At 40.5% G+C, this 24,516-nt stretch overlaps 1 protein-coding gene across 1 annotated transcript in view; it reads right to left on the bottom strand.

Annotated features, from left to right (window-relative positions):
- The window catches only part of Sptlc3 (serine palmitoyltransferase long chain base subunit 3), a 116,367-nt gene that overhangs the window by 34,346 nt on the left and 57,505 nt on the right, over positions 1-24,516 (bottom strand). Inside the window, exons 7-8 of the mRNA XM_059261511.1 lie at positions 13,397-13,502; positions 5,347-5,566 (exon numbers count right to left, since the gene is read on the bottom strand). Of these exons, the coding sequence (XP_059117494.1) occupies positions 5,347-5,566; positions 13,397-13,502 (326 nt within the window). The remainder of the gene's footprint in view (positions 1-5,346; positions 5,567-13,396; positions 13,503-24,516) is intronic.

Below are 24,516 nucleotides of genomic sequence, written 5' to 3'. Positions count from 1 at the left end.
TTTGTTACTGACTGCTATGTGACTATGCACAAAATAACTAAGCTTGCTATCTCAGTTTTCTTCTTTGCAAAGTGAGATAACAGTGATACACACCTTACTTACCTGAGAATCATTATGAGAATATATATATATATATATATATATATATATATATATGAGTGAATATATGTATTTCTTAGAAAAATGGTACATTATGGTAGCTAATGCAGTTGATGGCAGTCGTTGGATTGTTAATTTAAGGGTTTGTAGAACAGGAAGCATTTGTAGGGTGGAGGCAGGGACCAAAACACAAAACTTCTTGGGATTTTCTAATTTCAGTTTGCTTATTTGCAAAGGGAATGATCTAAGGTTAAATTGCCCGCATATGAGTAGCTGCAAGGAATCAACCAATGAAATGTAGCTTGTTTCTTCCTCCATTCCAAGAGGGATAGTGGTAGGAGTGAAACCAAATCAAACCCAACCAAACCTGACTTAACCACTCCCAACTGCAACAACAAAACAGACCTTGAAGAAAGGAGAGCATGAACTTGATGAGCTATTGGATGGCTCAGAGGAGAAGCTGGGGCCAGAAGCTGACAGCATAGCCAACGTTCACAGGACACTTTCAAGTCCTTTTTGAGAACTTCGTATGTGTTAATTCACTTACAACTCTGAGGTAGGCAATGCTTTTTAATCCCAGTTTTATACGTAGGATAATTGAATGAGTCACAGACATCCTGAAAATTCTTCACAAAAGATGCTAAGGTAAGGATTTGGACCCAGTGATTCTGGTTCAGGAGTCTCCACCTTTAACAATATGCTGATCACCTCTTCAAAACCAGTGCAGAGTAGCCTCAGTATGAGATGAAGTGAGTCTTGGAGGGCACAGAGCCCAGCTCTCCTGTTTACCCTGTGGTACTTCCCTGTTCTACAGACTTTGCTCTTGTGGAGTTTTTGTGTATAATATTTTTATTTTGTCAAAGGGAGTGTGTCCCAGGAGAGAAAGCAATGAAGGGTACCCTTTTCTCAAAGTCCACTGTAGTAGGGACTTAGCAGAGAGCCTGCACATAGTGATAGTTGAACGGAAAGCCAAGGAGCCTCAGCGACAGGAAGGATGGCCAGTCCCTTGATGCACTAAGGATGAGCAAGTTGTATTCCTAGGAACAAGTGCAGCAACACCCCAGCTGGGAAGTATTCACTACAAAGATCAGACAAGGAAACAAAGCAAAGCCTCTTTTGATCAAAATGTCCCCACCTCCAATTTCCGTTCATAAATTGAGGAATTTCATGCAGTCAGTTACAAGTATCCTTAGTTTGAGTAATAGAGCATCAGTGAGAAATCACCCCCTTGAACCTGAAGACTGTCTGTCCTACAGTATAATTCCTTTGGACTGAGTCCATTTTGTCCTAGTCTGGGGAAAGGGTAGTTTGCTTGCGTGGTTGAAGAAGTGGAGTTCTGTAGTAACTTCTGGAGAGTGTCAAGGAAAGCCCACTGATTCTGTCCCTTCATTCCCTGACTGGGTACCACAAGCCATGAATTAAGAGTTGACTTTGGTCCTTTGCAAGGCGAGTCTGCACTGTGTCTTTCTTTGGGAGCGGGTTAGAGGTCCTCCCAGACACAGAGTTCCAAGCCCTTTTTTCTTTTCAAGTTCAAAACCCTGATTATTTTCTTTACCCATAGGCCTGGAGTTCAAGGGCAAGGGTGGGTTTTGGGGAGGAAATCAGACAGGAGGCTTTTAGAATAAACATCTTGGTACTCATTCCATGACCCCTATTTACTTCAAAGGGCTATTACATGCAGGCAGGGCTGAAAATACCAGCACAGAACTGTTTCTGCAAGGGGCCTGCATTCGCTTGCTTTTCAGGCCACTGGAGCTAACTATCACCTCAAACCTAGCCTATGTCTCCCACTTCCTTCCTCTAGAATTTCAACCCTGCAGTCTATCAGTCACAAGGACTCTCTCTCCTGCACTTATTTGCCAGTCGTCATCCTGAGGAGGCTGGGAGAAGCCACTGGGCGACAGCAGAGATACAAGAAGATGCAGGATCATGCTCAGGAGAACAGAGAGTGAGCAGTGTTGAGCACACTCCCCCAGCAGTTAGAGAGATAGAAATTAAAAGTTGAAAAGTGAAGTGATCATCTAGATTTTTCACCTGGAACATCATGAAAGGATGTCCGCCTGAGTGAAGTGTTCACTGTGAACAGAGCTCCAGACTCAAACAGCGAAAGAGAAAACCTCATAGGTTTTTGAGAAACTGCTTCAGCTTGGAGTTACCCCTGATTCAAGATGAATTTGTAGTACACTTAAGAAGAAAGAAAACTGAGACCTCAATAACACCTCTGCTTTCCGTGAGATCTTAGCACCAAGAGAATTTTTTTCCTTCCCTCACTTGTTTCCAAGTATTTTCCACTTGCACGATTCTTCTGGTTGCTAATGTGCCAAACTCAGCTCTTGATCCACTCCACAAAGATTCCTAGAACATCTTCATTGCAGTTATTAAGAATATTGTCTGTGGGCATCAGGGAAAGGAACGGGAGGAGAGGAGGGAGGAGAAACTGTGGTTGGTATGTAAAATAAATGAAAAATGTTAATTAAATAAAATAAAAAGAGTTGCCACAGTCTCTTCACAGCAATAAAAACCCTCACTAAGACAAAAAAAAAAAAAAAAAAAAAAAAAGCCAACCAGAGAGCTTGCATGGGACTGACCTACATCCTCTGCAAATGTTACAGTTGTGTAGCTTGGTATTTTCCTGGGACTCCTAACAGTGGGATCAGGGGCTGTCTCTGACTCTGTTATCTGCTTTTGGAACCCTTCCCTCCTACTAGGAGAGGAGGTGCCTAGTCTTACTGCAACTTGATACACCACGGCTGGCTGATATATATGGGAGGCCTGCCCTTTACTGAAGGGGCATGAGGAGGGTTGGAGGTAGGGGAGGAGAGAGGGGTTTGTGGAGAGGGACTGGGAAGAGAGGAGGGAGGGAGGGGAAATGTGATTTGGCTGGAAAATAAATAAATAAATAAATAAATGATAAAAAGAATATTGTCTGCACACCAAGATTAACAAGAGATTTCAGATCCAAGTATTTTTATCTTTTTCTAGAGTTTTGAACCCATTTGATTATTTTCGAGGTTTGTGGCCTCCATTCTCTTGCTCAACCTCCATGTACTGAATTCTGTCTGTGTCTTCAAGGTTTTGTATCTTGGTGTTTTACAGCCATGTTTGGTTAATGAACCTTGTCATACACACTCTAATTCGTGATGCCACCTGGTGGTTAATTGAGATACTGCAGGAAAACATGGGTTAGGAGAAGGAAAAAAAGAGTGTAGGAGTGATTCATGTAATAATGATAGTTTTCAAAATTGCTCAATTTCTACCCTACAGGATTAGAAGCCATGTAGACAAGAGTATTCCTCTTTTGAAACCCTGCACCTGCCTTCAGAACAGAAAACATGTGACAGGATCCCAGGGAACCGTCCCTCCTGCTGCTAGTCCCAAGCCTTTGTTTAAAAGAGGTATCAAATGAAGGCACTCCAAGGAGAAAAATGTGACATCCAACAAATTTGACAACATTTCAAGGATCTGCTTGCTTCAGTTTATTCAGGTGCCTTTGGTTCAGGAAACAGAGTTACGCTTGGTTAAAAGTTTTGTGGCTCAGAACTGCTGCTAAAGCAATCAAGGCCTCACAAGGCAAGGTAACCCGGAATAGACAGCTCCTCACCCCGAGACCCTCTGATCCCACTGATGTGACAGTTAGGAAGGAAATATCAACCTTTCCCTAGAAGTCTTTGAGGGTCTGGCATTCCCTCTGTTTCTAGCATTACCTAGCTCATCCCCATAGGGCACCGGAGGGAGGATGAAATACAATGCTTTGAGTATGGAAGAAAGCAGCAGTTAAAGGAGGGCAAATACCACTTCAAACAGGACTTTAGGCATCTGTATGTCTCATGGCAAGTGGTCAAGATGAAATATGTTGTTTTAAACCACTGGCTTTTAGTGATAGTAGTTGTCTGCTACATACCCCAATTGGTCTAACTGGTTGACCAGTAGGCTGAACTTTCATTCCTGCTGGTCAGAGAGGATAAGGAACTGGAAATTTTAAATATTCCCCCCACCCCCGATTTTCAAAATGGGGTTTCTCTGTGTAGGCTTGGCTGTTCTGAAACTCACTCTGTAGATCAGGTTGGCCTCAAACTCATGGAGATCTGCCTGCTTCTGCTTCCTGAGTGAATGCTGGGATTAAAGGCTTGTGCCACCACTGCCTGGCTTAGATAACACTTTAGTAGCACTTCCATGCATTAATTTGGGGCCTACAATGCCCTGCTAGTTGGAGCTATACCAAGTCTGTATGGGACAAATGTAGCCTTGTATGAGATAACTGCCATGATTTGGAAAAGGCACATTCAAAGGGACATGGCACAGCTTCTTTGTCCCTTAGATCTATATCTGAATATTTGATTTTCTTTTTCCCTTCTTCTTAAAAATTTCTTCCAAATGCTTATTATTTTATTTTTCATTAACAAATAAGTAATAATATAAGAACAAGACAATGGGGACAGTCATCATTTAACAGTGTAATGTCATCTGATCCAAATCTTCAGACATTTTGAGATTGTAGAAGATGGGTTATCTAACATTATAGAAAAAGTTATTTCTCAGAAAAATAATCTTAAAAATCCATTTTTATTCTGTTGTTGTTTAGGTGACAACTTGTAAAATCCACAAGGCCAACTTCTTTAATACATGAACTTTTCCAATTGTTGCTATTACTTACTTTATTTTCAACACACACACACACACACACACACACACACACACACACCTCCTAATTCTTTAAGTTTTGAATTAAAAAAATTGTGTGCAGATCTTGCCTGCATGTATGTCTGTGTACCATATTTGTACAGTGCCAACTGAGGCTTCAGATCCCTGGGGCTGGAGTTACAGATGGTGTTGTGCCACCATGGGGTGCCAAGAATTGAACTCAGAAGAGCAACCAGTAGTCTTAACTACTTAGATACTTCTCCACCCCACTCCCTTGTAGTTCTTATAGGATCCCTTATTACTTCTGTGGGTTGGTGTATGCTATTGTCTCTTTGTGAAATTGAACCTCCCACTACTTGTCTACAAGACTGATTGATGATCACTCTACAAGACGTCCCATAGTCCAGCAGAGTTACCTCTCTCCAAGGTACTCTGCATATTGTGCCCTTGCTATTGTTATTTTGTTGTGATGTGATTATTCTTTCCACACTTCTCTTGACGTTACAGGTAAGCTGAACCAAAATTTACATGAAATTCAGAGAAGTACCCCTTCCTGCTTCCCTAGGGTGTTCAGGATCTACACAAACACTGGGAGTTCCTTCTTACCTTTTTCCCTGCTATATAGCCTCCCGAGGCTGCAAAGCTTTTGGTGAATGTGCCCATGTATACGTCCACATCTTCAGGAGCCAGTCCAAAGAACTCTCTGATACCTTTGCCATGGGAGCCCGTAGCACCAATACTGTGAGCTTCATCCATGTAGAGATAAGCCTTGTATTTCTTCTTTAGAGCCACTATCTGGGGCAGATTCACAATGGAACCTTCCATGCTAGCACAGAAGGAAAAATTCTTGGTAAGTAGTGAATAACCTTCTGAAAAGATCTGTTAGTTGCCTTCTAATGCTTCACAGAAAGCCTGCCCTGCCACTGTCAGCCTGCTGACAAGGAGGATCTGTCGCTCTTCTATCGGCATATTTTATTCAGCGATGACAACTCTCCAATCTTGTAAGGCTTCTCTGCATGTCCATGCTACTTTAATAAAATACTTTATATCTGATGGATTGAGTGGGTTGGGGTTGTTATTCTTAGTTCTCAACTCAAAAATAAACTTACCATATTACGGACCTAGTTTGTTTGTAATACTGATTATTGCAGTTCGATCAACGCTTTTGGGATAGGTATTCTGCCGCTCTTAGTAAAAGTGCTCCACTCTGAGCCACTTTGATCTATCTGCTATTGTTTATTTGACCCCTCCCGCCAGATCTAAATTTAACATTTGAACTGCTAAAGATTAAACTGGGGGAATTAAGAATACACAGAACTTCAGACATCTTAGTATTAATTATCACACAATAAAATATCCCTTAGTATCCCTGCTCAGCACTCATCACAAATCAGACTTTCTTCATAGTGATGAAACAGAAATGGATCAAGCCTTAAAACTCCTGACAAGTTTAAGGCACAGGATTCTGAGTTCCTCCCACAGAGGTTCCAGAGGTGAGGGGGGAAGGGCTGGTCGATTATACATACAAGCTTCCAGGATAAGCTCACACCAGTAGCTAAGGACAACATTTTGGGATTTACCCCTACTAACCAATCCTTTTGCTTTAGACCTAGTTTATTATTTATTTAGTTTTCTAAGTTTTAGATTTCAGGTTATTTTTTTTTAAAAAGCTTTTAAAGTGATAGAACTTTTTAATAATAGCTTTAGATTTGTAGAACAACCGAGCAAAAGGTACTGCGGATTCTTGTATCCCCAGTCTTATCAAATTTCTCCTGACATTATTGTCACCCACTAGTGTGGGCCATTTATTATACTTTGATGAGCCAATTTTGATACATTAACTGAAATCCCCAGTTTAAGCTTTATTCTTTGTGTTATATATTCTATGTGTTTCCCAAAAGAATATGGATGACTTCACAGATTGACATGTCATGCTTGTCCAGGATCATGCTAAAATCTCTGTTGTCCCAATTTTAGTGTGTGTAGTGATTAAGAGAGTATCTAGGTGTTTTATTTTCCATGGGAGTGCAAATTGTAATATGTTTCAAGTCCTTACAGAAGGGTAAATATAAAGCCAACTAGGAAGTAAAATTAAATTTTACATTTACATGCCACCTCTGGATCTCAGTGGGTTTTAAAGAACATTGGCTCTACTTAGTTCTCAGAATACTGAAAGCTTTTGCACTGCACAGCTTGGACTGTACAGAGAGTCTGGCTCTAAGAAAACAGACTCCTGTGTTCACAACACAATGCAGCTTGTCAAACAACTCAAGCAACCCTTCGATTTAGTTACAGACTGATCATTTGAAGAGTGGTGAGCTTCTCCATCCTCCCTTGTTAGGTATCAGATTGTATATAATACATTAAAAAATAAGCTTAAGTGTTAGGTTGATTCAGTCAAAACAGTCCATTTGAGTGTCACAGCTACCCAGACCAAAGGAGCTGAATTTAACCATCAATGATACAGCATGCGGGTATTTCACAAGGCCATTTGGATGGCCAAGTTCTGATTTTAATGGAAGACCAAATGTTACTTCCAACACTATTTTAAATTTCTTGCTTATTAAAGTTGTCTCCACTGAGGAGGAGGCAATATTATTCTCTGCCTCCCTTGGGCTTAGATTGTGGGCACACCACTTTCTAAACTGGGTCTTGCAGCTTATATGATGTTCATTATCCTATGCTTCATTCTTATGTATTATAAGCATGATGATGAAGCCTTCTTCACAGGATCTTTATAATAACGAGCACTCATGCTTGTCAACTGTCAGACCATCCCAGATACTCAGTAAGCTTGGAAGGAGAAAGTTTCACTGAGGCCTGACTTGAGAAAACAGGGACCTTTAACAAAGTTCTGTGTTGAATCTTCTAAAATGAAGGCATGTGGAGTCAAACAGGATAAATGGCTTCAAACTCTCAAAATTCTTAGATTTTTCTTGTCTTTAAAATGCTGTAAGTTGGCAACACAAATATGCTAGAAACCTGACATGACACAAATAGCTATTCCTTTTTTCTGGAACTGAATTTGGCAGGAGGCAAAGTTAACATTGAACAGTGTTTGTAGACAGTCTCCACAGCTAATTAGCCATCTTTCCATGGGCTGCTCTTGCTGATGTAAGGACCTGACCACCTGGTTTGTATTTCTTCCTCCAAGATTAATGACTCTGCAATACTGCTGAGTTTTGGAGTTAATGCCAGGCACACATAGAGTCCTAAAGGGAACTCAACTTTTGTATAGTTATATTCATCCACACTGTTTTCATTTTATCACTATTATTGAATTTGCATAAAACCTTTCGCTATAGAGGGATAATGCGTCTGGGTGAAAGTATAAAGTAGTTATTTTGTGTTATCATCACTAGTTTCTGTCAAAACAAGACCAAAAGCAATAAAGAAAAACATAGCATGTTGTTATTTTTTCCTGGATGAAAGGTTTTGCTTTTCTTTTGACTTTAATAGAAGAAAAAGAAATAAAATACAGCTATAAATAAAGATAATGTCATCAGTTAATCTGAGGCCCTGTCTAGGGACTTGAATTATTCTTTAACCCACAAGTCAGTAAATTACTATTTTGTTTTTTTTATTGCATTAGCTGAAGTGACCAGACGTGTTTTTTAAATCATCCTCTCATCATCCTCTTTTCCACATGAAAACCAAAAATTAAACCACAGCTCAGGAAACTTGTATGGTGCAAAACTCTCCTGGGCAGGCTCAAGGTTTAACCAATGAGAAGAGAAGAAGGGCGGGGGTGGAGAGAAAGGTTCGAAAAGGGAGTGGGGAAGGATGTAGAGGAGAGGAAAGGGATGGGGAAGAGACAGAGACTGGGATAGAGAGCCAAAAAGGAGAATGAGGGAGGAGAGTGTTAGGACAAAACTCATCTTATTCTTTGTCTTTACATGTTGAAACTATAAAGGATTGGAGAAAGTTTACCACTGAAGTTATTCTTCAGTTTTCACAGTTTGGGGGAGAAGGGCTCTTAGTCTATTCTTAGACTCAAGATATTCTGCCAATTCATCATATGCTTATGGGTCTGATTTGGGAAGGGTTGGCTCATACTATTGGATTCTGAAAGTTTGGGCTCTGACTATGCTAGTTTGTGTTCCAAGTTACCTGTGACACCTTTACTAGCAGCACGGTTTTGAATGAGTTTGAGACTTCTTAACCATTATGAATTGATAAGGAATCTATTCTCCTCAGATACTGCAGAAATAATGCTGTAGTCCAAACAAACGTTAGGGTTAAAATGATTTTTAGGGCTAAGACAACAAAGTTGGAGGAGTAAGAGGACATTTAGCTGGGTGTACAGCCCCCTTGACCAGATAAGAGGAAGACGGACAGGGATCAGAGAAAAAGACAGCGAGGCTAGTCTTGGCAGGCCTGGCTAGCCAGCTCCAATAACAGGAAGTTCTTGTGTTCTCCTAGTAACCTGAACTTTATGGGTAGTTAGGTTTTAAAAAACATATTCTTGTGTCTAACGTATCTAATTGTAATAGAGGTTAAGGATGTCATCTAAGAAAATCTCCACTATTCCAGGAAGGAGACCATCCCAAACTGCCCCACGGATGGTAGACCCTGACTTATGAGATGCTAGAGACAGTCTTTTATTGTTACCTTTCAGTTCAGCTCTTCCTTGAGCCAAAACGGTGTACTTCCCTTTTGCTTTCTCTCTGGCTGAAAGAAACCTTGATTATTTACTTGTGCTATCTCTGTCCTGGTGTGAATTCTTCTCCTTTGGGAAGATCTCAGACTGCTGCCACAGTTAGGATTGGAAGGGTATTCTCCAATCCACAGCAATATGTGTTTAACACAGTATTAGGACATCAGATTAGAACCTTAAAATAATAGTATTTGACTTTTAGACCCTAAGTTGTGGATTCACGGGCATTTAGACTTGAATTTTCAACCTCTTTAATTTACAGGTGGAGAAATTGAAGCCTAGATAGGATTACTTTAAGTCAGAGTGACTTTGTACTTTTAGTGTTTACAAATTGAATGTCAACAGATAGGCTTCCTCTTCTATCTACATTGAGTCTTTGTCCTATCAGGACCACTTGATTTTTAATGCCAGCTCTGCTTCATTTTATTAATCTGCCCTGGGGCAGTTTATTTAGGCCTCAGAGCCTCTGTTTCTTCATCCTTATAATAATCTCAACAGGTTTGTGCAATATTGTGCACTTGGAATGTTTAGCAAGGAGTAAACACGTCCTCCCTCTGTAACCATCCTTTTCTGTAAGAAGAGCAAACAGTTTTACTACATAGACAGTTTACTGTTTCCCAACTTGAAACCTCTCTAACTGAAAGTGTGAGATTATGAAGATACTCTTCATTGTGGGCTTTCTCTGGGTTTTGTCTCTGCCAGACATTGGCTTATATGATCTTAGTACTTGCATACATGTTCTATGGAGGGTACACAACTCTGGGGACCAATGCCAGGATTTGAGTCTAGGTCCCAGATCTGTCTCCAAATCCTGACTTCTCTATATTCTCTACAAAAATAGGAACACCCATGGATATGGCAATAGTAATTATTATTGATTGTTACTAATTTTATGAAGTATTTCTATTTTGAAGCCTCCTTGAAACTTTCTGACTTGAAAGCTTAACTTTTCTCTTTAAGAATTATGAAAATATTGTTGTGGGTGAGCAAGGTGTGGTGGTGTACTTTACCCGTGGGGCAGACAAGTAAGAGATAAACAATAACAATAACAACAACAGACAACCCTAGGAGTTAAAATGTGGAAGAAGCTTTTGGTAGCTACCAACCAGGTATGTGTCTGTAACACTTCTCAGGAACAGAAGTAGACTTGGAAACAATTGATCTCATATTCCCAACCCTGACACTTTGGAAAATCCTATGGAAAGCAAGTTCATTTTCTGGTGATAATTCTACATTGGCGTGCTCAAGTGAGAGCTTTCCAACTGGAATTTTGCTCAAGAGTTCATGTTAGGCTAGTCTTGGTTTACTAAGGAAGACCTGAGGCTGCTGGTGTTATGAAGGCTGTTGAGGTGGCATAATTATCATGAAGAGAAGAGAAGAGGAAGCTTTTTTGTGGCAGCATGTTTCTGACACGGAAACTTTGCTCAGTATACATGCTAGGTTGATTGATCTGCAATAGACTGATGCAAAAAGATAGATGCCTGCATGTTTCCCATGGCTTTGTACATGATATAACTTTCCCATCGAGAGTTAAAGGGAATTCTCCTTTCTTGGAATCCAGGCTAGCTCTGGTCGACAGGGCACAGCGTTAGTTCTGGGCCACTCTCTTAAAATAATGGAAATTTCTGGGTTTTCTGTCTTGGAAGCCAGAGGCCATGTTGTAAGGAAGCTCTGAATAGATGATCTGATGTTTTTGTGTCAACACTAAATGATACAAATCCTGGTGTTGGTGCCCATAAAATAAAATAAGATTCATGTGAATGAGAAAAAGGCATCCCAGTCACCTCCCAAAAGCCAGTGCTAAATGTGTGAATGAGGTAATTTTGGATATTCCATCCCTACTTGAATTCTTGACTGACTGCAGTCTTGTGAATGAGCTCAATGAATACTGTGTGTGGTAGTAGACCTGACTCACAGGACCAAGGAAAATAAGAAATGGTCACTGTACAACTTTATTACTTTATTCTTTGGAGGGGTTTGTTACACAGCAACAGTTAACTGAGAGTCGCCATTGCTAAATTGTAGTTTAGTGCCTTGTTGGCTTAGGGTCAGAAGTCTACACCTGCATACCTCCTGCCCCCATCAACAGAATAGGGCAAAACCTAGCCTAGCCCCTAATAAATCTGGCTGCTGTAGTGGTTTCTGATGGGAATATTTGTCAGTAAAACACTGATGGACCTCTAATTTCAGCCACTGTCTGAGCACTTAAAAATATAACCTTTCCTTTAGTGGAGATAAGTTCTGTTTGTTTGAAATTGTGTTCTTTTGACTCTGTTTAAAGGAGATGCCCAGTCTGCCTTCCCTCAACCAATTCATCGTACCATGACTCCAAGCCTGAATGACAGGTGTTTAGATAAGGGTTGCTTGTATCCCTTTCAGGCTGGCAGCTGCTACAAACCACACAGGGAGAAAGCTTGCTACTGAAAATTATGACGGCATAGGCTCAGTATGAGATTACTTCCTATAAGTTCAAGTTTCAAGACAATGAGTAGTTAACTGTCCTATAGTAGGGCTTCCTCAGCCCTGGCACTATTGCTGTTTTGAACTACAGAATTCTTCTAAATGCTTCGTGCTTTACAGGAGGTTCAGGAGCATTCCCAGCCTCTCCCCACTAGATGTCAATAGTATTCTACTACATGTGTGACCACTAACACCTGACAAATGCTCTCTGGTTGGACATGGGGGCAAAAATCACCCCAGCTTTCTAAACCACTGTTTTAGGGATTTTGTAAGCACTGCATATTACTGGGATTGACGTTAGGAAATAATGATGTAGGTGTGGAAAGTGATGTACTATGAACTGCCGTCTTTGCAACTACAGAACTCTAATCAACTACAATGAAAAAAAATGACTCCGGTTTTTATATTATCTTCGACTTGGGATAATTCACCCCCTCCCCCTCCGAAAAAGGGGGTAGGGCATGTTTCTTTGTTACTCGGTATTGACTTATGACAGACAGTGTTCACTTGTGATTGATAAAGATAATATCTTCATAATCTCATTTGTTTTCAGTTGAAGAGGTTTCACGTTAGAAAACAATACACTGTCTATGTAGCAACGTTTGCTCTTTGTACAGAAGAGGAGGGCTGCAGAGGGAGGACTCGCAGCGCTGTTGTTGTTCTCATGGATCCTCTGCAGCCATACTCTTGCTTGGGGCTTATCCAGCCCTCACCTCTTCCCTTTATATTTCAGGTCTCTATCAGAAACTCACAGGGGATATAGCCCCAGGTTTCTCTGCTGTAGGGATTGTTTTGGAATTGATTTAAGAAGGGGCACTCTGAGATAATGTTTCCTTGGCTTACAAAATAGGGTGTAAACAGAAGAAATGCTTGGATGCAATTTCCATTTGAGCCACAGTAATCGATTTAGAAAGAGAATGAGGCAAATTCAATCACAGCCAGAGATATAAGTGTTGCTCTGAATGACTTAGCAGGTATTTTACTGCCTAGCTTAAGGAGGGCAAGAGAATAGTCCTGAGAATATTACCGAATGCTAAGATCAACACACTACTATCCCCACTATGGAGGAAGGATTGCCCTTGAGGTTAGGCCCCTGTATTCTGATGCCAGTCATTAACCTACTTGATTAATGCCTGAAATAGGTGCTTGGGTTCACTGTCCACATAGAGGGATTGAGGCCAACCAATGAAACATCTGTGACAGACATGTCTTGGGACATCCTGATGTTGAATAGCCCAGGAACAAAAGGTCTTTCAAATGCTGGGGTATTAGAAAGAAGCAACACAGATCATCAATGAGGACATTTCTAAGGAAGGCTTCACTAGCATGTCAGTCCTCAAGTGTTCCAGCAGATGCACAGAGTTGTAGAAAACACAGGAGACCCCAGATCTGGCCACTTCTATTGGTAGCTCTATGTTGTGTTCCTCCATAGCATCTACAAGCATCTCCTTTATTCCTTAGCCAGAAAGGTCATCTTTTCTCCATTGGGCAGCTTGCTGTGAGCCTCTGAGTGCCAAATGCCTCCAGTTATTCACATACCTGTAGATGCCCTCTACCAGGATGAGAATCTTTTTCCAAGCTCGGCCTGTGCGAGGCTGGCCATTGATGATAGCTTCTCTCAGGAGCTTCTCTAGGTTTTGGACATCTTTAAATAATGTGAAAAGAAAAACTGAGTTACAAGAGTGCCTTTTGCTTACCTTCCTCTTTTTGTTTCTTGTGAGGTTATCAGAATTATTATTTTTTTTTAAGTTTTAGATTTATACTCAGACCTGGACTTTGAGAAAGCAAGGATGGAACAAGAGAACACCTGGGGGACTTGGGGCTTGTTTTCCACTAAAGCTTAGCTCTGGCCAGATGAATCGTTCTGTCTGTACAAGCAGGTTGAGTCAGTTTAAGGCTTATTTAAGCTTCTCTTCGCCTACCTGAGAGAACTTGGAAGTCTGTGCTGTAGACCAGTATCAAGTGAAGCTGAGGCTTTGTGATTAAGCAAAAGCTGAACTCTGATAGATAAAACAACCAACCACTCATCAGTTGTTTAGACCCAAGTCTGTTAGGGTTTGCATAGAGTACCTGCGTGGTGCTAGAGGTCTCATTATCCTTGGGGGCTTGAATTTTGAACTGTCAGATGTTTTAGCACTGTTCAGGTTGTGAAGTAATTGGCAGTCCTGTGTGAAATATTTGTGAGCTCTGGACACATTGCTAGTAGTTGACAATTACCAAGCCCCATCTTTGTGCCCAATATCCTTCTAATGCTATTTTTAGTCACATGTCATTTAATTCTCACAAGACCACTGCGGAGAAGGCACCATAGGTTCTTTATGTGGTGAGTCAGGCAACTGAGGCACAGAGGATTTCATAATACAGTTCCTCATGTTGTCATGACCCTACAACCATAAAATTATTTTGTTGCTACTTCATAACTGTGATTTTGCTACTGTTGTGAATTGTAATGTAAATATATGATATTCAGGAGAGTTGATATGTGACCTTTGTGAAAGGGTCATTCAACTCCAAAGGGGTCACAACCCACAGGTTGAGAACCAATGGTCTAAGACCTATGATTGTAAATGGCAAAGTTGGGTTTTGAAGTTGTACTAAGTTCCATATTTGTAACCACAAATTTTTACTGCCTTATGTGAGAGACCTTGTACCACTTTCTCAAGCTCCATAATGATGCAGGACAGGATGAAAGGTTAATGGCTGGTGGAACATCCCTGTTTGCTTTTAATGCAAAATCAAAAATAGTGGAAATAGAAGATGGCTAGGCTTGAGCCAAGAGGCCATTTGGAAAGACTTATGAATCAACTCAGCTACTTGGTGTTTTTATGTGTTATTTGAATTTCAACTTTAAAGCCAACATGAGTGAAAAATTACAGAGGTTAATGTGCATGTTTATGTAGATTTACTGTATTTATACTATATATTTTTGCTCAAGAAAACCCACTGATCCTTGGCTATCCCCAGTGGAAGGTGAGAGACAGGTAGAGAGGTTTCTTGAGTTCAACCAGGCTGCTGAATGACAAACAAGTGCTACTCAGTGCATGCTGCTGAGGTCTTAAAACTATTTCTTGTTATGATAATAAACTAATAGAGTCTCAGAAAGCCCTTCATGAGCTTGTCTCTGAAGGTGTCTTCCCTGAGACGCCTTCTGTGCTGTCCTCAACACACACCCTCCTGCTCTCTTATGTTGTTTTTGCCTCTTGTCTGTCTGGAAGGCATCTACTCATCATCCAAGCCCCACTTTCAACTTGTCAATGACACATACCTGAGCAAGTGTTTTTGTCTCTCTCTCTCTCCTGTCATAACTAATCTATTATTCTTTGAAGCACTTATCACTTAACTTGTTGTTAGCATTCATGTCTCTACTCCACAGAAGGCAGGGACCATTCCTTGGTCTTAGTCTAAGTATACAGTATTAGAATCACATCAATTTTGGATGATCAACTCATTTATTTTTATGGATAAAGAACATGGACCACAAGAAGGAAAGGATCTAGATAAGAGTTACTAGAGAGGACAGTTGTATTTTGTCTGGAGCTAAGGTGTCCTTAGCAAATTGTATTTTTTGTTTTGGTTTCAGAGTCTCCTCTCTTCTGAATGTTTTCCTCCGATGCCACATCACTCACCACTAGATGGCAGCCAAGGAGACAAAAAGCAACTTTCCCGTTTCAAATTCCCAGGGCTCATACATCCTCACCTGTGTTGCTAGCTTGTTTTTACTTTACCCTAGGCTGACCGTTGAAGGAACCCCTGGGAACAGAGGAGACAGACTCTCTGTTCTATAATCTACTGCAGGCTATTAGCTTATGAATGGACAAAGAGATAATGAATAAGAATGAGACATGATGTGGATGGCTTTAATGCCATCCTGATAAAAGTAAGTCCAATTGAAATAAACTAGAAGTTACTTTAATACAATGGTATAAAATAATATTTGTTTTAAATGTCATTTCTGTATAAAGGTTCCGGAATAATGGGACATGAAGCATTGAATGGGTGTTAGAGGGCAGGGTAGAAGAGAGAATACTGGGAGGGATAGTTAACACTAATGACCTGAAAAACTCATGAGAATATGCTATGTAGAAGCTTCCCAAAATACAAACATATATAGAAAGAGTTTAAGTGGAATTAATGGTAATGGGGCAGCAATGCCCTTGCTAGACACCACAGACTAACAAATAGAGACACTAGTGTCATGAATGGATGGCCTCTATGAGAGTTGTTGGCAAGTAAGTTCCCATAGAACCCCCAATACTACAGGCTATTGTCATTGTTTTTATTACCTTCAAGAACTCGATGGTAAGAAACTGTTGCTGAAGACACTACATATTTGAGTCATAGAACTTGGAGAGAGCAAGCTGGTTCTAGCCTGGAAGCTTCATCCCTATTTTCATAGTACTAAAAGGTACTATGTACTTTGTTGGAGGAGAAAAGTAATCATCAGTCTTATCCAGCTGTGCATTCTAAAAGCTCCAGTAACTGTCAGCCTGATATGCCCACTGTGCAATAGTGGCAGGAATGTCATGGAAGTAACCAGCTACTTTGTGATCCTACTTACGGCCTGTTCTACAAGATGGAACCTATTTCTGGCACTGTTGGTGAAGCCAAAAACCTGTGGCTAGACAGGCCCTAGGTTCTAGGAAAAAACTTACTACTATTACTCTGCTAAATGGACATAGTATTAAACTAACTCCTAGGGGCTTATTGTATTCCCATAGATTAGTGCTTCTCTCAAACTTCACCAGAGAAGCTTTTTTATAGTAGATGATACTCAACACAGAGACCCATGACTGGTCAAGGTGCTGCAAATGAGAGACTTTGGAATGCTCATCCCTAAATTGGACATCTATGTTATATCCCTTCCATCCAAGGCTCAAGGATCATTGTGGAAGAGGGGGCAGAAAAATTGTAAGAGTCAGGGTGGTAGATCACTAAGTGTCTTCTAGACATAACAAGGCAGTCACACATATGAATTCTAAGCAATTGTGACAGCGTGCACAAGATTTGTGAAAAATAAAGATAGACAAAATGCCAGAATGGAGAGGAGATATGGACACAGAAGAATCCCATCCTCAGGTAAGGATAGCTGCCAGGAAAGGAAGTTCTCTTTAATGGTGTGTCTTTTGGTAGGTTGACTGTGCTCCAACCAATGTCCATATACCTGAAGGTAGATTGGTAGCACAAATTTGATGGGTTTAAAAAATTGAGGATACAAAGTTGGGTGGGAGTGGAATAGGGGATGGATATGGGAGGAGTAGGGGAGGGGGCCGATATGATAAAAAATATTGTCAAAGAATTAGTAGAAATATTAAAATTTAAAAATGAGTATTCCAAGATTAAAAAACAAATCCGTAAACCACAAATGATTGAGTAGTGCCTTCTATGGGTAGAGGATTCTAGTGGAGTTTGTGAAAACCCTAGTTGCCAGATTTCTTCAAAATGCTCCAGAATCCCCAGAAAGGGTTGTTAGAAGGGAGGCACTCAGGAAGCCTCACTCTTCCCTGAGTATTTGTAGGAGGTTAAAGCTGCCGGGGGGGGGGGGGGGATTTTCTTCAGTGGTGTAGCCACTGGTTATTTGTTTATGCCCCTATAAATAACCCTTCACCCATGCTTCTGTAGGCAATCCTAACGAAATTTATTGATTCACAATGATGTGAAAGTATAAAGGGGACTCATTAGGCTGAAATATGATGAAAATTCATTATATACATATATGAAAAGTCACAATAAAACACATTATTGTGTATAATTAACATAGGCTAATTAAGAACGTTAAAAACTGTTCTAGAGTCAGTGAAGAATAAACACTCAGGCCTCTGGTTGGAGCTGGTTCCTAAACTTAAGCTGGATAGCTGGAGAGTCTTTTTTTATGAAATGTAGTGAGCCAACCTAGGAATAGGCTGTTTCACTTCCTTCAGTAGAAAACACAGAGAGATTCTTAGTACCTGTGCTGGTTTGAAAGAAAATGGCCCCTAAAGGGAATGGTGCTATTAGGAAGTGTGGCCTTGTTGAACTAGGTGTGGTTTGTTGGAGGAAGTGTGTCACTGTGGAGGCCGGCTTTGAGGTCTCATATATGCTCAAGCCGTGCCCAGTGAGATAGTCTACTTCTTGTTGCCTGCAAGATGTAGGATTCTCAGCTCCTTCTCCAGCACTGTGTCTGCCTGCATGCTGCCGTGTCCCACCATGTACTGACCCTCTGTACTGTAGTGAGCCACCCCCACTAACTGTTTTCCTTTACGAGAGCTGCCATGGTCATGGTGTCTCTTCACATCAGTAGAAACCCTAACTAAGACAATATATAACAGGTGAGAAGTCAAGGCTAAACTGCATATTCTGGAGGGGAGATTCCAGCTGCTAATGGGATGGGGTTGCAATAGCTATGGTGTCAGATGGCTTTTTCAAAAGGTGCCACAGCTGTCTGATTCCTACACATACTGTGGCAGTAGCTGCTTGCTCAGGAGTCATATCGAATGCTGAAAATGTGTAAATGTCCTAGCTATATCCCTTCAGCTCAGCTTTTTTTTTTTTTTTATACAAACACAGGCCATTCTTTGCTCCCCACTCCCCAAAACACCCCCTTTTTAGTCTGCAGAACTGTATTTGATCTAGAAAAGTAGAAGCTTTAAATTAACCGCAAAAGGGAACTGGTGTTTATATATGATTCCCTGGGTCCCTCATCCCTCAGGTAATTCTGGCAGCCATGGTTTTCAATTAGGAATGAGGTCTTGGACACTGTGGTAAGCTGCTCGATGGTACCCCCTTCCTGGGCTGCTTTCTCCTCTCTCTTCTGCCGTGCTTCTCCAGCTTACTTTCTAAATAAGAGAGGTTTCTCCTTAAATCTTTACCTCAGGGTCTGCTGCTGGGAGAAAAGAACCTAGACCAAGCAACAGACTTGAGGTCTGGCTCCTGACGTTTGACATTTGGGTGACTTCAGGGACGTAACTCAGTGACTCTGGGGTCAGTTTTCAGTGACGTGTAGGTGATACAGAGCTATGTGTTATGGTTGCACAGAATTGAGTGAACTAATTATTTAAAGGGTGAAATAGGTCTAGAACCAGCGGTTCTGAATTTTAGCTGTGACTTATTTTTTTCCACATTTTACTATCCAGGAACTACTAGCCTGTGGTTATAAAACTTCTGGTCTCAGCTTTGAACTGAGCATTGCTGAAAATTAACTTCTTAGTCCTTTTCTGTCCATAGCAAGAGACCTTTGAAGGTTCTGAGTTTCTTTCCTTTCAGAACTTTCATTCTGCTTAGTGCTCTCAGTTCCTCGAGTGACTGTTGGAGACAGGGAGGGAAATATACATTGTAGTTAGTAGCCGGACTCATTGATACAGGGTTGCAAGTCTATTTTGCTATTTGTTATGGTGCTCTGAGTAGCTTTTCTACACCTTGCATCTATTTTTTGTTTCCTATACAGAACTCAAGAGCCAAGAATACTGCTTTGTTTGTAGGTACCCTATGACAAAGAGTACACTGTCTGCATCAGGCTAGACTCTCCTTTCTCAGCTATTTGAGGAATGTTGTGATGGTTCATCTTGACTGACACTTGGTGGGATTTAGAGCCTCCTTGGAGATGAATCTCTGAGCATGTTTTTGAAGGGCATTTCCAGAGAGATTTAACTTAAGAGACATGGTAACCTATCCTGAATGTGGATGACACCATTTCATATGATGGGTTCCTTGACTGAGAAGGAGAAAGCAACCTGAGTGCTAGTAGGCATTCCTGTGATTGATATACTGTGTATCCTAATAAACTTATGTGAGGGCTAGAGAACAGAACAGCCAATAGATTAGACACAGAGGCCAGAAAATGGTGGCACACACCCCTTTAATCCTAGCATTCCAGAAACAGAGATCCATCCAGATGTCTGTGAGTTTAAGGCCACACTGGAAACAGAGCTAGGCATGGTGGCACACATCTTTAATCTCAGGACTTGAGATCTCATGTCTTGCTTGGGAAAGACACACGCCTTTAATCCCAGGAAGTGAAGGCAAGAAGCAGAAAAGTATATAAAGCATGAGGTCCAGGAACTAGAGGACTTTTAAGCTTTTAGCAGCAGTTCAGCTGAGATCCATCTGGATGAGAACTCAGAGGCTTCCAGTCTGAGGAAACAGAATCAGCTGAGGAGTTGGTGAGGTGAGGTTGGCTGTGGCTTGTTTTGTTTCTCTGATCTTTCAGAATTTACCCCAATACCTGGCACTGAGATTTTTTTTTTATTAATAAGTCCTTTTAAGATTCGTGTCACACATTCCTTTCTGCTTCTTGAGTGTGGATGGCATATGACAACCTCCTCATGGTCCTGCTGCCCTGACTCCAAGCCATGCTGCACCCTAAAACTCTGAGTCATAGCCAGCAGGCCTTCTTTAGGTTGCTTTAGCCTGGCATTTTGTCAAGCCATGGGAAAAGTAAGTCGTGCAAGTGGAAGATGTATAAAGAGAACTTGGGATAGAAAACTGTCCACAGGGAAAAAATCAGGTTTCGTGAACTCTCATGATCTCAATCAGTGTTTTAGAATGTCCTAATATGGACAGTCATCCTTCAGAACTTGTCTTTCCACTGAGAGCAACAATTAATAAATGAGAAGCTTTTGTAGGGCAAAGGATACAGTAAATAAGATAAAATGACAGCCTACAGAATGGGAAAGGATCTTCACCAACTCTACATCTGACAGATCTCCAAAAATATATTAAGAATTCAAGAAACTAGACATCAAAATACCAAACAATCCAATTAAAAAATGGGTTACAGAGCTAAACAAAGAATTCTCAACAGAAGAATCTCAAATGGCTGAAAGACATTTAATGAATTGCTCAACATCCTTAGTTATCAGGGAAATGCAAATCAAAATGACTCTGGGATACCATCTTACACCTGTTAGAATGGCTATGATTAAAAGCACTGATGACAGCTTATGTTGGAGAGGATGTGGAGCAAGAGGAACACTCCTCCACTGTTGGTAGGAGTGCAAACTTGTACAGCCACTTCGGAAATCAGTATGGCGGTTTCTCAGAAAATTGAGCATCAATCTACCTCAAGACCCAGCTATACCACTCTTGGACATATACCCAAAGAATGCCCAATCATACCACAAGGACACATGCTCAACTATGTTCATAGAAGTGTTATTCATAATAGCCAGAACCTGGAAACAACCTAGATGCCCCTCAACCGAAGAATGGATAAAGAAAATGTGGCACATATACACATGGAGTATTACTCAGCAGTAAAAAACAATGACATCATGAAATTTGCAGGCAAATGGATGGAACTAGAAAATATCATCCTGAGTGAGGTAATCCAGGCTCAGAAGGACAAACATGATATGTACTCACTCATAAGTGGATACTAGATGTAAAGGATAACCAGACTACAATCCACAGCTCCAGAGAAGCTAGCTAACAAGGAAGACCCAAAGAGGGATGTATGGATCACCATACGAAGGAAAAATAGATGAGATCTCCATGAGCAGACTGGGGGTAAGGGGAGACAATGGAGGGTAGGAGATGGGGGATGAAAACATAAGGGAACAGGATGTTTAAGCTGGAACAGAGATGGAGTAGGAGAGCAAGGAAAGAAATACCATGATAGATGGAAACATCATGGGAATAAGGAGAAACAAGGTGCTAGAGAAGTTCCCAGGGGTCCACCTTAGACTACTAGCAATATTCGAGAGGGTGCCTGAACTGGCCTACTCCAGTAATTAGATTGGTGAATGCCCTAACTGTCAGCATAGAGCCTTCCATCTGATGGAAGCAGATGCAGAGATCCACAGTCAAGCACCAGGCTGAGCTCCAGGAGTCCAGTCAATGAGAGAGAAGAGGGATTCTATGAGCAAGGGACATCAAGATCATGATGGGGAAAATATACAGATACAACCAAACCAAACTAGTGGGAACTCATGAACTGTGGACCAATAGCTGTGGAGCCCCCATGGGACTGGACTAGGCCCTCTGCATAGGCGAGACAGTTGGTTTAGTTTGAACTGTTTCAGGGGCTCCCTGGCAGTGGGATCAGGATCTATCCCTCGTGCATGAGTGGGCTTTTTGGAGCCCAGTGCCTATGGTGGGACACCTTACACAACCTTGATGCAGTGGGAGGGGTTTGGACCTGCCTCAACTGAATATACCAGACTCTGCTGACTCCCCATGGGAGTCCTTGCCTTGGAGGAGGTGGGAATTGGGGGTGGGTTGGGGGAAAAGACTGGGATGGGAGGAGGGATGAGAGGGGGATCTGTGGTTGGTATGTAAAATGAATAGAAAATTTCTTAATAATAAAAAAGAACTTGACTTTCATGTTATTAGAGTTTATCTGGCATGGTTGCATGTGTCATACATGCAAACTTGGCATCTTCTACAGAATCTTAACTAGCTCCCATAGGATGTCACTCTAATCTATGGATGAGTGTTCAAGAGTAAAGCATCATGGTATTGGGTGCATTGTCCTGAGTATCACAAAGCTGCAAGTAGACCCAGTAGAAACAAATATATCATATCATATCATATCATATCATATATATGCATATATACATATATATACATGTATATGTACATATATACATATATATACATATATATACATACATATACATACATATATATATATATATATATATATATATATATATATATATATATATATATATATATATATATATATAGTTGCCCCATCTAATTCTTTTGCCCTCTGTACACCTTCTCACTTCCTTCACCTCTCAAGTAGAAGACCCTGGATATAGCCCTGCTCTCTAAGGTGCTGCTTTCATGATGTGACTATGGCATAAAGCTCCATGATGCACACTAGTAAGAGGGAGCAAAACCTTGTATTTGTTTCTTACTGCTGTTGCAAGAAAATAGTTCAAATTGTTGACTAAAGTAAGACCAACAAGGTTTTACAAATCTGGACATCAGAAGCTGCAATGTGTCTGCCTGGGCTAATTCACAGCTTTGGCAGGATGGGCCATGTTTCTGAAAGGTCTGGAGCCGACTGCACTTTCTCGTAGTTTCCCACTTCCTGGCCCCGCCTTCCTTAGAATGTGGTCCTTTTCCATCTTCAAAACTAAAAATGAAGCCGGGCAGTAGTGGCGCATGCCTTTAATTCCAGCACTCGGGAGGCAGAGGCAGGTGGATCTCTGTGAGTTCAAGGCCAGCCTGGGCTACAGAGTGAGTTCCAGGAAAGGCGCAAAGCTACACAGAGAAACCCTGACTCGAAAAACCAAAAAAAAAAAAAAAAAAAAAAAAAAATCTCAATAAGTGCTTCTTTCTGGTACAAAATAACTACAACTGACATTTATTTAAATATAGTGTCATATTTTTCTCAGAGTAAGAAGGCAGCATGAATAGTAAAGTTATTGAATAGGTTGAATATTCAAAAAAGCTTTGTAGAAAATAGATAATTAAAATTTTTTTTTTGGTAGAAAAAAATATTTTTATAAAGTGATCGCCCTTGTAATTCTTGCCCAAGTCAAGATATTGAAATTGCCAGACATACAGAAAACCCTCATGAAATTCTTCCAATCACATCTGCCTTTCTCCATAAATGCAAATGTGATCTGAACTGGTATCCAAAGATTCCATTGTGTGTTAGTTTTCCATCTCCAGTATGCATTCCAAAGCATTTTAGCTTATTCTCACTGGATTTGTTTTTTTTTTTAATTTTGCAATACAATTAAGTTCTACATATCAGCCACAGATTCCCTTGTTCTCCCCCCTCCCGCCCCCCTCACCTAGATAATTAAAATTTAATACTAGTTATAATCCCAACAGAATTGAAGACTTTAAAACAGCAATGTATTTGAACATATTTAAATTTTGGAAAATTGTAAGAATAGGAACATTCCAAAACACCCTTATTCACCTGACCCAGATTAATGTTTCAACACATTATCTCACTTTCTCTATGTATGTATGTATGTATGTATCTATCTATGTATCTATTTATGTATCTATGTATCTATCATCTATCATATCTATCTATCTGTCTAATCCATTTATCTATCATCTATCTATCTATCTATCTATCTATCTATCTATCTATCTATCTATCTATCTATCTATCTATCTATCTGATCCATTTATCTATCATCTATCTATCTATCTATCTATCTATCTATCTATCTATCTATCTATCTATCTAATCCATTTATCTATCATCTATCTATCTATCTATCTATCTATCTATCTATCTATCTATCTAATCTATCCACCCACCATCTATCTAATTCTTTCTTCTGAATTGAGACTAAGCTGCATATATCGTACCCTGTACCTATAAATAGTTCACTACATCTTCCCTAAGAATAGAGGTATACTTTTATATGACCAATTAACTTATCTTATATGAAACCATATGTAGTACCTTAGGCTTTATGAACCACACATGCTCTTTGTCACACACTCCTCTTTGTTTTCTATATAACCCTTTACAAATGTAAGCTCACAGGTGATAGATAGTATAGTTACCCACCTTGATGCATTACTCTTAGTACTGTTAAGTTTATTTATTTGTCTATCTTCTGATTTTACAGTTTGGCCCAGGAATAGCATCATCTCATGTCACTCAGGTGTACTTGTCACAATCTTCAGTATCCTTTATAGTAAACTGTTTTCTTTGATTGTTTTTGCCTTTTATAACATTGCCAAGACAAGTCCTTGGCTTT

This window comes from Peromyscus eremicus, chromosome 4 (assembly GCF_949786415.1).
Source record: "Peromyscus eremicus chromosome 4, PerEre_H2_v1, whole genome shotgun sequence".
In the NCBI taxonomy this organism is placed as follows: Eukaryota; Metazoa; Chordata; class Mammalia; order Rodentia; family Cricetidae; genus Peromyscus; species Peromyscus eremicus.
This window is presented reverse-complemented; position numbering and strand designations above follow the sequence as displayed.